This window comes from Podarcis gaigeae, assembly GCF_964106915.1.
Source record: "Podarcis gaigeae genome assembly, chromosome: 15".
Lineage (NCBI taxonomy): Eukaryota > Metazoa > Chordata > Lepidosauria > Squamata > Lacertidae > Podarcis > Podarcis gaigeae.
In genome coordinates this window covers 12296348-12311960 of record NC_139692.1, presented here as the reverse complement: position 1 = coordinate 12311960, position 15613 = coordinate 12296348, and the positions used below count along the sequence as shown (strand labels likewise).

The following is a 15613-nucleotide window of genomic DNA, read 5'->3' as shown; positions in this document are numbered from 1 at the left end:
AAAAATTTTGCAATCTCTTCCTCCTTTTGTGGCCCTTGAGTGTATAATTTCTTAAAATATTTCTGGAAACATTTTCTAATTTCCACCGGGTTCTGAATATTCCTTCCTTCTATTTCCAAATTTGTTACTACGTTCAGCTTTTGTCTCTTCTTCAACTGCCATGCCAGCAGTTTCCCACATTTATTAGCCGATTCAAATGTTTTTTGTTTCATTGATTTAATCTTCCATTCTATTTCCTGATTTATCAGTTTGGAATATTGTGCCTGGTGAAGTTTAATTTCTCTCAAAATCGGCTGTGACTTCGGGTTTACTCTTAGTTTCTTCTCTAACTCTTTAATTTTCCCCAAAATCTTGTCCTTTTTCTCATTTTGTAGTCTTTTCTTTATGGCGTTCTGTTGTATCAAGAACCCTCTCATCACAGCTTTGCTTGCGTCCCAGATTGTTCTTTTTTCCACAGCAGTGTTCAAATTTATCTCAAAATAGTCCTTTATTGTTTTTTTGGCCTTCTTGATAATCTCCTGATCTCTAAACAAGTTGTCATTCATCTTCCATCTAAAGGAGCCGGTTGGTAATAATGTCATGTCCATTTTCAACGCGTTATGATCGGAGCAGGTCTTTGGGCAGATTTCCACTTTCTTCACCTTAGGAGCCAGACCTCTAGAAATCCATATTTGGTCAATTCTTGTCCAAGTCAGTTGGGCTTCAGAGAAAAATGTTCCTTCTTTCCCTAAGGGGTTCTTTGTCCTCCATATATCAATCCAGTCCATGTTGTCTGTCATTTCAAAAAAGGTCTTTGGTAGTCTGCCTTCTTTAGTAACCTTTTGGCTTTGTGACCTATCCATGTTTGTAGAAACGATCCCATTCATATCTCCCATCATAATGATGTTATCATAGTCCAGATAATCCAGCATAATCTCATGCAACTTCTTATAGAATTCTGATTTCCCTTCATTTGGAGCGTAGATTCCTAATATCAAAATTTTCTCTCCTTGGTGCTGTATTTCAATTGCCAAAATTCTTCCATGTTCATCTTTAAATAGAAATTTTGGTGAGAGGCTCTCCTTTGCATATATCACCACTCCTCTCTTCTTAACTAAGTCCGAAGATATAAATTCTTGGCCTAACCTTTTATTTACCAATATTTTTCTGTGGAGCCTAGTCACATGTGTTTCTTGTAAACAAGTAATGTCTAGTTGCTCCTTTTTTAATATGTGAAAGATTTTCTTCCTTTTTTCCGGGCTGTTGCAGCCATTTATATTCCAACTTAAAAGTTGCAGAGACATCCTGGATAGATCTGTTTAGTTTCCTTGGGATGGTATTTTGTTCTGTAAGTCTTCAGGGTTCTGAGGTACAGGCACCTGTGGTGGTTCAGGCCCTGAGGGTAGTTCAAGTCCTTTATGAAGGTCCTCTCCGTAGGCAGTCAAAAACTTATCCCTATCTTCCAAAGTTCTAATTTTAATCTTCTTCCCTCTAAAGGTAAAAGATAGTCCTTGGGGAAAGTCCCACCTAAAGATGATTGAGTTGCTTCTCAGCAGTTTTACTAAGTCCAAATATTCAGATCTAAGATCCAACAGCTGTTTAGGAATGTCCTTAAAAATCTCAATTCTTTTGTCCGAAATATTCAAAGAGCTTCCGTAGTGCAGGCCCAAAATCTTGTCCCTTTCCTCCTTTGATCTCAACGTAATCAAACAGTCTCTGGGCCTTTCTCTCTTTGTGAGTCTTCCAAGTCTGAAGGCTGACACAATTTTAAAATCTTCCTCCTCTAGACCCCAGAACTTGGAGAATTCTTTGGTCAGAAACTCAGCTAGATTACCTTCTTCCACTTCTGGTATCGATCTTATCCTTAAATTAATCTCCCTGTTCCGAAGTTCCAACATGGAGAGATAGGTCTGGTGTTCCCCAACCTGTTTACTGAGCGGCCTTATTTCTTTTTCCAACTCTCCCACTCTTTGGCTGGTCTCTTCGGCCAGTTTCTGATTTTCACCTGCAGCCTCCTTCAGTTGTCCGATTGCTTGTGCATTCTGTGCAACTTGCCCAGATAATTTGTTTAAAGTTTCTGTATTAAGGTCAATTTTCGCAGTTTGTTGGTCAACTTTCCTCTCCAAAGACTCCAATTTCTCAAGAATTCTCTCTAGTACAGAACCAGATCCTCCTGAAGCCATCTCTTCTAGTTGTAAATCCTCAGTTTCTTCCTCCCCTGCCTGTGACAGGGAGGTGACTTTTTCCTCCGAGGGCAAAGTGGGCACAGATGATCTGCGTGCTTGTGAGGCTGCAGTTACGGTTGTCAGAGTTGTTTGTCTGGTTCTTAATCCCTTTCTTTTTGCGCCACTCATTCCAAAGTTATCTAGCATTCAAGGTCAAGCTGAGTTATTCCCATGGGAAAGCTACGGCCCAGATGGTAGCAGTCAAACAAAGGGCCGGGAAGTAGAAAGTAAAACAATGTTTTTGTTGTAAATCCTCAATCCTCTAGGGGGAGCATAAAATGTCCTAGGAAGAAGAATCCATTCCACATACGAAATCTGAGCCAATACTTAGGGATCTTCACAAAAGTAGTTTTAGCAGAGTTGGTTTTAGGTTTGCCACAATATTTCAAGTTGTGCTTACTGGAGTTCCAAAATGCAAGAACGTAACCATTCTGAACTCCCTCAGACTGTCTCAAAGTTTAAATAGAATGTATCCAAATTTGCAGTCTGACAGTTCTACTGCTCAGGCAGTTCTGACACCTGGGCTTCTTAAACAAAATTGTAATCCACAAAGAAAGGAGTATATAAGTCCTAATAAAAGTCCAAAATTCAATTGCTTACAGTCTTTAAAGGGAAAAGTAATTTCTGCGGGTGCTCAATCTGAGCTGTCAAAAGTTCTCTCTATGCCTCCACTCCTCCTGCTCTTTGCTTTAAAAGTCAATGGCTGCGGAGGACGGACTTCCTTTTCCTCGTCTCTCCGCTTTCAGCTTATTTTCAATATTTTTAGTCCCGAAATTTAGTAAAGTCCTCAATTACTCACGGGTTGTTACGTTTTAGAATCTTGTGTTGAAGGAAGAAAGGTCGGCGCTCACCGGCAACGGCAACGCGGCTTCGCTCCGCTGAATGCGCATAGACCCACAGCGCCGCTACCCCCTCTGCGATCCGGAGCCCCTTACGGGGTTCCCTCAACGTTTCGGGGGTAGCTCCTGGCGCCCGCCGGGTCCCGAGACCGCAGGCTTCCGCTGCCTGCGGTTTTCCAGAATGGGTCTCCGCTTCGCCGTAGCGGACGACCCTTTTCCAGCGTAGCTTCCCTCTCCCGGTTAGGAAAGGGCAGCCATTACCGTTCGCGCCGCCTCCGGAAGTCGAAATGAGCAAGGATAAATGCTCCCCTATACTTGGGCAACAACCATATTGTAATAAACAATATTAAAACCAGATGCACAGTTCCACCCAAAATTATGCACCTTACTTGTAAAGAACAATATTCTCAGGCTATCTTGCCAAATGTTCTCCAGGGTGGTCGATGTATGAAATTCTCTAACAGTTTAAAGAGCAGAAAATTTCCCAGGAAATGGATCAGATTGTAAATTTCATCAAAAATTCAGCAAGCTCTAAGCAAAACTAAACCACCACCTGCTCTTGTGAAGGGACACTTACTAGATTTGTGGGATTTCTGGTTATCTTTTGGTTCAGTCCACAGGATCTGACTGCTCAAGCTGCTGCTGGTGCTGTAGTTCTTGGAGCCTGAAGTTGACTTCCATGTGTTGGAAAGCCAGGGAGAATCGCTACAGTCTACCCTACAGTCAGAGGGGAAATAGGCACACTTTCATAGATGCGAATCTCGGTAGTGTGGCAGACAGACTCACTGACTAAACAGACAGAAGACTATGAAATCAGAGAAGGACATGACATGACTCTATTAGTAGCTTGGGCATTCAAACCTGGCAGGTGTCTTCATTTGCACACACAGGACTAGTGAGCTGCAGAAGTATATACCTCAGCCCCCCCCCATTACAAGAAGACTAAACATATATAGAGACTCTTTAGAGACTCTTGAGAGTCCCATAAACTGCAAGAAGATCAAACCTATCCATTCTTAAGGAAATCAGCCCTGAGTGCTCACTGGAAGGACAGATCCTGAAGCCACCTCATGAGAAGAGAAGACTCCCTGGAAAAGACCCTGGTGTTGGGAAAGATGGAGGGCACAAGGAGAAGGGGGCGACAGAGATGGTTGGACAGTGTTCTTGAAGCTACTAACGTGAGTTTGACCAAACTGTGGGAGACAGTGGAATACATGAGTGCCTGACGTGCTCTGGTCCATGGGACACTATTAAATGACTAAACAACAACAAAACATATATATATAGAACTGCAGCGATTTTGTTCTGGTTTTGCATGACAACGACAGGAAATAAAGAAGTGAAATTGCTATTTAATTCTGGGACACAGTGGGGGCGGGTGATAACTTGCCCCCTGATTGTCATCAAACATTCCACGACATTTAACTATTTTGCTAGAGCTGTCTTGCCCCGATATAAATATGCATGCATCCCTAGAGAGCGGAGGAACGGCAGCATACCTGTGTTTGATGATGGTGTCATCACTGGCGTTTCTATACAAGCCTGGAGAGAGTGAGGTGCATGGCAAAATAGCATTAGACAGGCAAACCTGTCTTCACTGATAATTCATTTTATGACTCCCTGCCACACTGCATAAAGCCTCTTCCTAGGGCCAAAGTAGTAAGACCACAACTTAACTCCTGACCTGGGATCAAGTTACCTCTTGGTGTGCTTACTGTATTCACTTGCTTGGGGGGCGGTGTTCAAGAAAGCAATGCCCCCCCCCCACATACAATCACATGCAGTGCACATGCTGTGACATTTTTTTTCATGCATCCCTGCTTAGAATAGAGCAGGGTTCCCTACGCTGACCCAGCAATCTCTGTATATCTCTTGGAAATCTTCTCAGGCCAAAACACTTCTGCCCAGGCTGCATCCCTGCTTCACACCCTCCTTGAGTGTTTTTGACCTATTGCTTGCCAGGACAGATGATAGGAGAGGGTTGGGTTGACTGTATGTAGAAACTAGTCTATCGTACGATGGTAAAGGTTGCATAATAGCTGCACCCACTTTAGTCTCCGGCTCTGCCTATCACTGAAAGGTGGGCTTCAGAAGGTTGCCCAGAAGGAAATGGGGCTCTCAGACTGAAAAAGGTTTCCCCCCACAGGTAGAGAGTCCTATTCAGACTGACACCCTACACTGAGCCCATTTACCCACCCGGGACCCATTGCAATGAGTCAGAACACTGCCCTTTCTATAAGCCTAAAGCCAGACTCTTTCTGCTTCCCTTACCTTCACCGAGGGCATATGGATGTCTCCGGCCATACTGCCTGGCTTGCTGCTGGCAAACGTAAACCGTGAACGCCATCAGCATGACCCAGAGTGCCGAGCCTACACTGGCAATGAAGACAGGTTGGCGCACCACTTCCAGGATGTAGTTGGCGGAATGGAAGTCTGGGGTCTTGGCCATCTTCTCGACTGTCGGCTCTGGAAGGAAGAAGAAGAGTTTGGATTTGATATCCCGCTTTATCACTACCTGAAGGAGTCTCAAAGCGGCTAACATTCTCCTTTCTTTTCCTCCCCCACAACAAACACTCTGTGAGGTGAGTGGGGCTGAGAGACTTCAGAGAAGTGTGACTGACCCAAGGTCACCCAGCAGCTGCATGTGGAGGAGCAGGGAAGCGAACACGGTTCACCAGATCACGGGTCTACTGCTCTTAACCACTACACCACACTGACTCTCAGTGGAAGAAGGTGTGATGGTGAACTTAAGCCACAGAAGAATGAAGAAGGTTTGGGCTATGTGTACACACAGTAGATGAGCCCTGGCTGCACGGACAACATCTTCAATGGGAGGCGCAGCTACAGCTGAGTGGCAGGGCTCATGATGGAGTGATGCCAGATGCCCATGGCAGCTGGAGGGGAAGAGGACCAACAGCAGGTGGAGCCAGAGCCAACGACGGGCAGAGCCAATTCATCCCAGTTTTGCTCCCCATCCTCCTCCCTACAAGGACTACACTGAGACTAAGGAGGAGGAAGCTACAGTCCTGTTAAGTATCATTGTTTTAATGTACATCGAAATGGGAAACAAATCTATAATGTGCCTGGATTGTACTGTGAAGAATGGCTGAAAATTTCCACTAAAGCTGATAACAGGTCAATCATTAAGTGGGGCTGTATCTCTGCTGGCTCAGTCACAAGGTGTTTAGCTCAGAATCACATGAGAAGGACTGTAGTACAGGTCTATGCATATGTTAATCTGGAGGCATTCAACTTGGGTGAGATACTCTCTTTGTTGTTGTTTGTATACTGCCCTATACCTGTAGATCTCAGGGCGGTTCACAACATAGAATGGCAAAATAAAAACACATTAAAATAAACAAAGACAAGCCCATAATCCCTCCTTTCACAGTCCATTTAAAAGGGCATCAGATGTTAATCGTCCAAAGGCCTGGTTAAATGGAATGTTTTCGCCTGGCACCTAAAGGTGTATAACATGCATAGCCAAACTCTGGCCCTCCAGATGTTTTGGAACTACAATTCCCATCATCCCTAGCTAAAAGCACCAGTGGTCAGGGATGGTGGGAACTGTAGTCTCAAAACATTCGGAGGGCCAGAGTTTGCCTATGCCTGGTGTATAATGAAGACACCAGGTGAGCCTCCCTGGGAAGAGTGTTCCACAAACAGGGAGCCATTGCAGAAAATGCCTGTTCTCATGTTTCACCCTCCGGACCTCTCATGGAGGAGGCACATGAAGAAAGGCCTCAGAGGATGATTTCAGGGTCCGAGTAGGTTCATATGGGGAGAGGCGGTATTGCAGTTGTGTGAATCTCTGACTCCAGGAAAACGGCCTGAGGCTAATGGAGGCTGCAATGGATAAGAGACAGAGCTTTGGTTTTTAGCTCAGACCGCAAGATATTTATAATCTAAGATATTATGCCTTATGTTGTGATCAGTATACGAAATTATGCAACTAAGTGGATGTAAATTTATTTGTTCTAAGTTGTTTTGAAGTTCTGTAGGGCTGGATTTAGGCACATCAAAGAAGCGTTTCAGTTAAACACATTGTAAACTTCATAAAGGGAAATCACGTTGACAAAAGATGGAACTCCACAGTGCCATCTGGTGCTGGTCACAGTGTTAGAACGCATATAAAAGTGTTTTACTTTACTAATATAAGTAAAGCTTCTGAACCATATTTTTGGGCTCTCGTCCATGAATTGGCACCATCCTCTTTTAAAGGCACCCTCTTTTGGTGGCCATCACTGGCACTGCTACAAGTCCCATCTACCAGAGCCAGCATAGTAAATGGTCAGGAATAGTGGGAGTTGTAGTCCAACAGCATCTAGATTGCCACAGGTGTCCCCACCCTTGTACTAAGAGATCAGCTACAAAATAGCACCTCTGACCTACAGCACTGCAAACAGGATTACTGGGCACTCCAATTCCAGCTCCATTGACTGCTGCTACCTGGACGCAGTATTTTTGCCCATTAGCCAGGCCTGTCACTTCTAGGCTGTGTGTTTCTCCATCCACTGTTCTGTTGGAGCCTGAGTGAGTTTCATTGCCCAGGAACCAGACCTGCAAACACAAGGCGAGAGAAGAAAAACGTCAGCCTGTCTCACACAGAGCGGCACAAGACAGCAATTTCTGCAGAACAGAAGCACACATGAGAGGAACCAAATATATCCTGCACAGAGTCACAAATCTAGCAAAGCAGTAAGAGATAGATGCAATGTTGGGGAAAGATGTCAAATAACAGGGGGTGGCTAAGGCTAAGTTTTTCTCCAGTCTGTGGGCTGCATTTTTTTTGGGGGGGGAGGGCACACATGCCAGTAGTGTGTGAAGCCAGAGGAATTGATTGATTGATTGATTGATTGATTTTATTATTGGTTTATTATTATATTATTTATTATTATAAAAATATTTATTTTTATTATTTATTTTATTATTTATTACTCATCTGTCTGGGTTGCCGCAGCCGCTTTGAGCAGCTTCCAGCAAAATATAAAAACATAACAAAACATCAAACATTAAAAACTTCCCAATACAGGGCTGCCTTCAGGTGTCTTCTAAAAGTTGTATTGTTATTTATCTCCTTGACAGCTGATGGGAGAGCGTTCCACAGGGAGGGTGCCACTGCTGAGAAGGCCCTCTGCCTGATTCCCTGTAGATTCACTTCTCGCAGTGAGGGAACTGCCAGAAGGCCCTCGGAGCTGGACCTCAGTGTCCGGGCTGAACAATGTGGGTGGAGACACTCCTTCAGGTATACAGGACTGAGGCCATTTAGGGCTTGAAAGGTCAGCACCAACACTTTGAACTGAGACAAGAGATGAGGCAGGCTGCTGGAGAATCCGGGGAGTTTCAGTATAAACAGATCTAGCTCTGAAGAGGACTGTATACTATACAGAAACTCACAACCCCACCTTCTGTTTTTAAATCCCCAGATTAGAAAGAGGATAAATTCCAGTACCCCTGAAATGATTTCTGACCCACAGGGGTAAAAGGGACGGGTTGGTGGCACAGCCTCACAGCTCAGCCATGCCTGTGCAGACACATTTTCTAAGCAGGGAAGCGTTTTTCCAACTGAGTCCTTCTCCATACTTTCTAACTAAAGAGTATACTATGTGTCTGTACCTTAGTTAGAAAGTATGGCGAAGGACTTGGTCATGGAAGAAGGGCAGGGTTTAAGAATGGGGGAAGGCAAGGATTGGAAGGCAAGCACTTTGAATTGTGCTCGGAAACTTAAAGGCAGCCAGTGAAGATCCCAGTGTAGGAAAAAGTGGGCAGGGCAAGGAATGTAAAGTTTTATCTCTGTAAAGTAGGCTAGTTTCTACAAACACACACGCCCCTCCCTTGCCTCCACACAGACAAGCAAGGAGGAAAGTTCAAGGACACATTCTAGCCAAGTAAAGACACTTGAGGGGTGAAGCAGTACCAGTGAGGGGTGCAGCCTGCTGAGAATTCTGAGGGCCAGGTAAAGATGTCAGGAGGGCCACATTTGACCCCCAGGCTTGAGATTCCCTACCCTGCCATGGAACGTAAGTTCAGAGTCAGCACACCTGCTGAACACGTATAATGTACAAGGAGCATGACAGCAGGCAATAGAGGAAAGGAGCCTTGAAGTGGCAAAGTAAGAACCAGATGAGGTGTGGGTAACCTCTGGCTCTTCAGATGCTGCTGAACTTCATCTCCCACCATCCCTGTCCATTGACCATGCTTCTTAGGGCTGATGGGAGCTGTAGTTCAGCAACACCTGAAGGGCCAAAGATTCCTCATGCCTGTAATTATTTCAGGAAACATAAAGAAACGTAACTGCATGCCACTCAAGCACATCTCTAGTTTCCTCAAGGACAACAGCTGGATAACGCTGAAGCTTTGCAACTAGTTTGATCCATTCCCATGAAATGCTGTGTTCCACCAGACCTTGGTGGAATACCACTTAATCGTCCTCCCTCCAGATTCCTTTATTCCAACGCCATCAACCAGATATTGTGGTACCCAAATGGCACCAATTCCATTCCTCCTTACCTGGTAACCTTTGATGATACCATTGTGCATGTCTTGTGGAGGGGGCTCCCAGTGGATGATCACAGTGCCATTCGCATCTTGAAATGTGGTGATGCTGATGCTTTCAGGGGAAGCACCAGGCACTGGGAAGAAAGGAAAGGATATTTTTTAGGAAAAGAAGGAGCAACAATTACTGGTGCAACAGGCCTCCAGTCACATGCTATTATCTACTCTGCCACCTCCTGCCTCCTCCATACAACTCAACAGCTCAAAATCAGAAGTTTAGGACTGAGGGATCCCAATCCTTTGCATGCCTGGTGGATCTCAACGGGTTCTCCAAGAGGGGTGGTGAAATTAGCCTTGGGCTGGCACTATCAGCAGAAGACTAGAGAGTGTGGGATGGGGGAAATTCACATTTGAATTGTGTGCTCTTAATTTCATTTCATGACAACAAGGCAGGGTTCAAATGCTCAGTGCTGCCTGGGTTTTGCAAAGGTGCAAGAGCACAGAAGAATCCTACTGGCCTCCAAGGGCTAGGTCAAAGCTCAGCCACATGCTTTGTAGACAGAAGGTCCTGGGCTGGTTCAGTCTTCAGTTAAAGGAGCCTCAGGTGTCACAGCTAGAAAAAGTCCTGTCCCTGGCACCTTAGAGAACTGTGTCCAGCCAGGTGAGACAATAATGGGGGAAATGGATCAATGGCCAAGGGAACCTGTGGCCCTCCAAATGTTAGATTCTAACTCACATCACCCCAGATCATTGGCCATGCTGGCTGGGACAGTTGGAGTCTAAAACATCCAGAGGGTGTCAGGCATCAGACGATCTAAATCCCCATGACAGGTTGCCAGGAATGGATAAGACAAGGGAAAGTCCTTACCAACTGCTTTTTATTCAATATTTACAGAGAGAGGCTTGGAAATGCAGCCTTTTGGAATAATGATGTTTCCCCAAGTGAGTATCCACCCCTCCCTCTCTCCCTTCATGCGACATCACTATGGGTGCTGAGAAGTGCCCTCTGCCTTTGATGTCTTTGCTCTCCTACTTTCGATGCTCGCCGGGTTCTGGAAGGGGTTGGGGGTTGGGGAATGCTTTCTAAAGACACTGTATCTGTCAGCTGTCACCCCTTTGGTGCTTCTTCTTCTCCTCCTCCTTCCTCTCCCATTACTGCCCAGCTTTCCCCCTCATCTTCCTCTGAGCTGTGATCTCCCTCAAACCCCTGTTGTAATTCTGAACTGTCTTCTTCTCTGGAAGGGGCAGGCTGGGGAGGCGGTCTCCGCCATTCCTCCTCTGCACAGTGCCTGACAGAGGGCCACACATGCCCAATATAACTCATTTCTTTATGTTCACATGCACTCCACTGCCTAAGGAAAGTAAACTGCCAGGCACAGATCACACCACATCACTGCCTCTAGAGCAGGAATGAGGAACCTGTTGCCCTCTAGAGCCCCTGAAGGACTACAGTTAGGTATAACCCTGCTCTAGATGTATCTCTGCTTGACTACAACCTCCATTGTCCCTGGCAATTAGGATGTGGTGACTGGGACTGATGGGAGTCCAACAATGTATGGAGGGCCACTGGTTCTTCACCCATATTCCAGAATAATTAGCTGAAGGGCCGTACCTTCTTCTGGGATCCAGAGGTCCCTTACATTGCTGTCCAAGCCATAAACCTTCCCTGAATATGGTTGCACCTTGAACTCATACTTATAGCCTCTCTCAAGCCCTGGGACGATGGTACGGTGGTTGCTTTGGACGTGCCATTCAGCCCAGTGTGTGGTCACAGGCAACAGGGAGCGATAGAATACCACATAGCCATCTATGCGCTGGGAAGAGGAGACAACCTTCAAGACAATAGGTGGGAAATCTGGGTTAACCTCTGGTTCGGAGTAGGAATGGAGAAAATTTGCCAGTTTAAGCTTTTCTCCATTTTTCATTCTTCCAACCTTAAATTCACTTCCCCCAACTCTTTCGGCTTGCAATTTCTTCCTTTAAAAACATCTGCACAAAACTGCACACAATGCATGCATTTAGTTATGCAATTTTGACTAATATACACATTTTTTGCAAGCATTTCCCTCCAATGTAATGTCATTTTCTTCGATATCGTGTGCCTTTTCATGCACACTTTTTGGCTGGAGAATGATGTCATAGAATTTGGAGGCGTGTGTGGGTTATGAAGGATGGCTGCCTGATTTCAGCTGACTTGTTGGTTCACAAAATGTGAATTAAGCAGGCTTGCCTTAAAATGCAACGTGGGTAGATTTCTCTCCCAACCCTAAATCAGAGAGAACTGTGATATCTGCAGAAACCACAGCATTCTTTGGGTCAAGCGACTCTTGCAGATATAGATGAGGTCCCTGAGAAACACAGAAGCTATGGGACAAAGTGGGAGTAGACAAGAGCCAAACAGAATCTTCACCCCAAATTAAATTAAATTAAAATTCTGCAAGCTTTTGCAATTCAACTCTGAACAGCCAGCTCAATTCAGCTCAAAATTTGGATTTTGAACAACATTCATGAACAGGTTAAAACAGCAGTGTTCAATAAATACTTGCATTTTACAGCTACTTTCTCCCTTTCATCCCCACCTCTGCCACTGCAGGAAGTGGGAGAAAGATGTCTGCATTTTACAGGATTCCTTTGGCTGTGTGCGCCTGTTCCCTGAACAGAATTTAACTCCCACCTGTCAGCTGATGAATTAAATCCTGGGTTAAATCCTCCTGGGAACAGGCATCCACACCTGATGCAGAACCAAAACCTGTCTTGCTGAAGTAACGTCAGCTGATTGAGAGGTGGGCATGATTTGGGGAAACCACCTTGTGGGCCCAGCTGAAATGGCCCATGGGTTTAGTGTCAGCTTCGCCTTTGAGCCAGTGCCACTGACTGGGCTCAACCTCTTCAGCCCCGACTGGGCCAGGCGAGCTGGAAAAGCACTCCCAGAGACCTTCCACTGCAGGGAGCAGGTCTAAGTGCTGTGGACTCACAACTCAGAGCTGTGAGCACCAAACTCAGTTCCAAAAGTCAGCAGAGCACAGCAGAGCATGAACCACATGAATGACAGCTCTGAAGTATAACTTCTTTTATTCTCTACAGTTATTGCATAAACTAACTAAAGACTAATTGGAGACGCTGGACTGCATGAGTGTTACAGCTTCTTGAGCAGTCACCTTATCTATATACAAATAACACTCAGACTCCCTTTTGAAGTCAGGCTGGAGCGGAAGAAGCAATGAGCAAAATCCGCCCCCTCCTTTCTGAAACATTGTCAGCAGATTCTTGCAATGGGAGGGGTGGAATATCCTCATGCTGCCTCCATCTGTGCGCTCTGTTACACCTTTGTTATATCTAATTCACCTTCCAGTGCAGGTGGGCTGCTGGCGTGGAGGGGACAGCAGTGACGTTTGCCAGGTAAACCTTTGCCTCCATCGGCTCCTTCAATGCATCTTTTGGCCTGTCCTGCTTGCTCTGGCCGGTGTCCAGGGGATCTAAAAGCCAAAACAAAAACAAAAAAACCCAGACTCAAAGGTGTATCCTTGGAGAATCTGGACTTTACCCAAATTGAGAGATGATAAGGTCAGTCCTTTTGGAGTCACCCCTTCCTTTGCTTTATGCTTAAGTTTGTGCTGCTTTCTTACAGGATATGGTGACCAACGCAGCTCACAATAAATGAAGGCTGGCAACATCAATCCTGCCATTGTGGGAATCGCTTGCAGGTGACCCCCAGTGCCTGGAGACAGAAAGTCCGGTTGTGCATCCATAGCAATGACCAGAGGAGGAATGACCACTGGGAGGAGCTCAGAGAGAAGAAACTTCTTGGTGCATCTGCAGCAACACAACTGGATGCCTTCACCCAGAGCTGCCATCTACGGAGGGCCGTGGGGGCCAGGGACGCTCCAATATTTTCAAGAAGGGGGCTATCCACCCCAATTTCATGGCTATCCTCAAAAGGACAAACCAGGATGAAGATGCTTGGCTCTGCCTTGCCCTTTTGAGGATCGCCAGGGCAATGGCAGGGCTTTCCTTTCACAAAAGTAAGGTGGCTGGCGGTGGGATGGTGGGCTGAGCTGGCCTGGCCAGGTTGGGGGGAGGCGTTGCACAAGCGAAGGGCCAACCCAATGTTGGTCACAACTCAGTGCCTATGCCTTCATCTGTCCCAGCCGCAACAAAACATGTCTCTCCATCCACAGCAGGCGCTGCAACCTTCCAACAGTTTGACCTCACCCTCAAAGGTACACTCCTCCATAATCTCCCAAGGCAGAGGGATGCCAACTACAGCAATTATCAAAATACATCATTTTGGCTTTCCTCTATGGCCTTTCCCAACCTGGTGCCCTCCTAGTTGTTCTTAAAAAAGGTAAAGGGACCCCTGACCATTAGGTCTAGTCGTGACCAACTCTGGGGTTGTGGCGCTCATCTCGCTTTATTGGCCAAGGGAGCTGGCATACAGCTTCCAGGTCATGTGGCCAGCATGACTAAGCCACTTCTGGAGAACCAGAGCAGCACACAGAAATGCCGTTTACCTTCCCGCCAGAGCTTTTGAACTGCTAGGTTGGCAGGAGCAGGGACCGAGCAATGGGAGCTCACCCCGTTGCAGGGATTCGAACTGCCGACCTTCTGAACGGCAAGTCCTAGGCTCTGTGGTTTAACCCACAGCGCCACCCGCGTCCCTTGCGCTACCCGCGTTAGGCTACAGCAAAAAGGCAAGGAACCTTTTTCAGACATATGGACATCTTCCAACAGTGGGCAACCTGTTGAAGATCTCATGCCAGTGGTGTATAGAGCCAAAGGTAAGAAGTGTGGCCAGAGGCAAAAAGTCAACAGTACCAAAAGCGAAGGCGGCAAAACAACAGGTGTAATTCTCATCCCGCTATGGTATGCTACCTTCCTGTCACACAGAACCCAGAGGTTTCTACACACAGGGCTGATCACAGCAGAAGAGGGGGGGCATTTGTCCCAGGGCCTCACACCCAAGTAACCATTACTTGGTATGTGTGTTTTGGCATTTGGTTAATTTCCCAACTTGTTTTTTATGCACATTGAAGCAAATTGTGACACCCTCTCTCAGCTTGGAGCTGCAAAATTTAAGAAATGTGATTTGGCAATAGACATAAATGTTCTTGTTAACTGATTTTGTCACATGCTTAACATCAGCTGTTTCCCCCCCCCTCAATTCTTCTGTGCATTTCACAGAAAAGGAGTAGGAAAACATTTGTTAAATTAAAAAAAGAAAACACCTCTCACTTTTTCTCTTCTTTCCGGAGGTGGACATGGGCTCCTTATTTTGTTTTCATGTGCTGTCCTTTCTTCACAGCTGCATAATGTTATGACTTGGTGGGTGGGGGACGAGGCTGTATCCTGAGACCCTTCAAATGCCTGGCTGTCCCTCCCCTTCTAATTCTTGGAATAGCCAGGCTAGCTTCCTGGTGAGGTCATTCTTCCTTCAGGCAAACCAGAGCCATTGTCCTAGCTGGCCAGGTCAAGCCCTCAAGGAGCATGCCTGGTCACAGGGGGAGTGGCTTGGGAAGTGGGTGTGGCCTGGACAGGGTCCCAAGGGCCAAATATTGATATTGATAAGAGCCGCTTACCCTGCACAGTTAAAGATGCTTTGGCAGAGATGGTTCCCACCTGGTTGCGAGCAGTACAGACATATTTCCCGGCATCGTTCATCGTCAAGTGCTGAATCTGAAGGACGTTTTCTCTGTTTACTTCATACCTATGGGGAGCAGCGGTACGGAACCCACAGTCAATGACCAAGGCTTTCTTCGCAAATGCATGTTCATCCCTAAACACAGCTGCAATGTCCGGAATAGGGCCTGCATGTGTGAAAGAGCCATCGCAAGTCCGTTCACCCCTTTTAGGTGTGGTGGCATTGCAAGATGGCAGAGGCTCCTCCAAGGCTCCTCATCACAGCCCCATATGGATAGGGGGCATGGGCATAAGCCTGTGTCTCCTATCAGAGGCCAGATCCTAGACTGCATCTCAGAATGGCAAATGAGGATGCAGGCTAGGACACGGGCTGGACCGTGGGGCAGAGTCAACAGGGTGGGAAGGCTGTTAGAATTCCTGCTCTGTGATTGCAGTCAT

The 15613-nt window shown here is 46.2% G+C and overlaps 1 protein-coding gene across 10 annotated transcripts in view; it reads right to left on the bottom strand.

Annotated features, from left to right (window-relative positions):
• ROBO4 (roundabout guidance receptor 4) overlaps nucleotides 1-15613 on the bottom strand; it is a 106123-nt gene that overhangs the window by 56138 nt on the left and 34372 nt on the right. For all 10 annotated transcript variants that reach the window (XM_083713455.1, XM_083713448.1, XM_083713449.1 and 7 more), the window contains exons 6-13: nucleotides 15115-15242; nucleotides 12884-13014; nucleotides 11151-11370; nucleotides 9554-9675; nucleotides 7432-7603; nucleotides 5315-5509; nucleotides 4543-4585; nucleotides 3621-3760 (exon numbers count right to left, since the gene is read on the bottom strand). In XM_083713455.1, coding sequence (XP_083569581.1) covers nucleotides 3621-3760; nucleotides 4543-4585; nucleotides 5315-5509; nucleotides 7432-7603; nucleotides 9554-9675; nucleotides 11151-11370; nucleotides 12884-13014; nucleotides 15115-15242 — 1151 coding nt within the window. The remainder of the gene's footprint in view (nucleotides 1-3620; nucleotides 3761-4542; nucleotides 4586-5314; nucleotides 5510-7431; nucleotides 7604-9553; nucleotides 9676-11150; nucleotides 11371-12883; nucleotides 13015-15114; nucleotides 15243-15613) is intronic.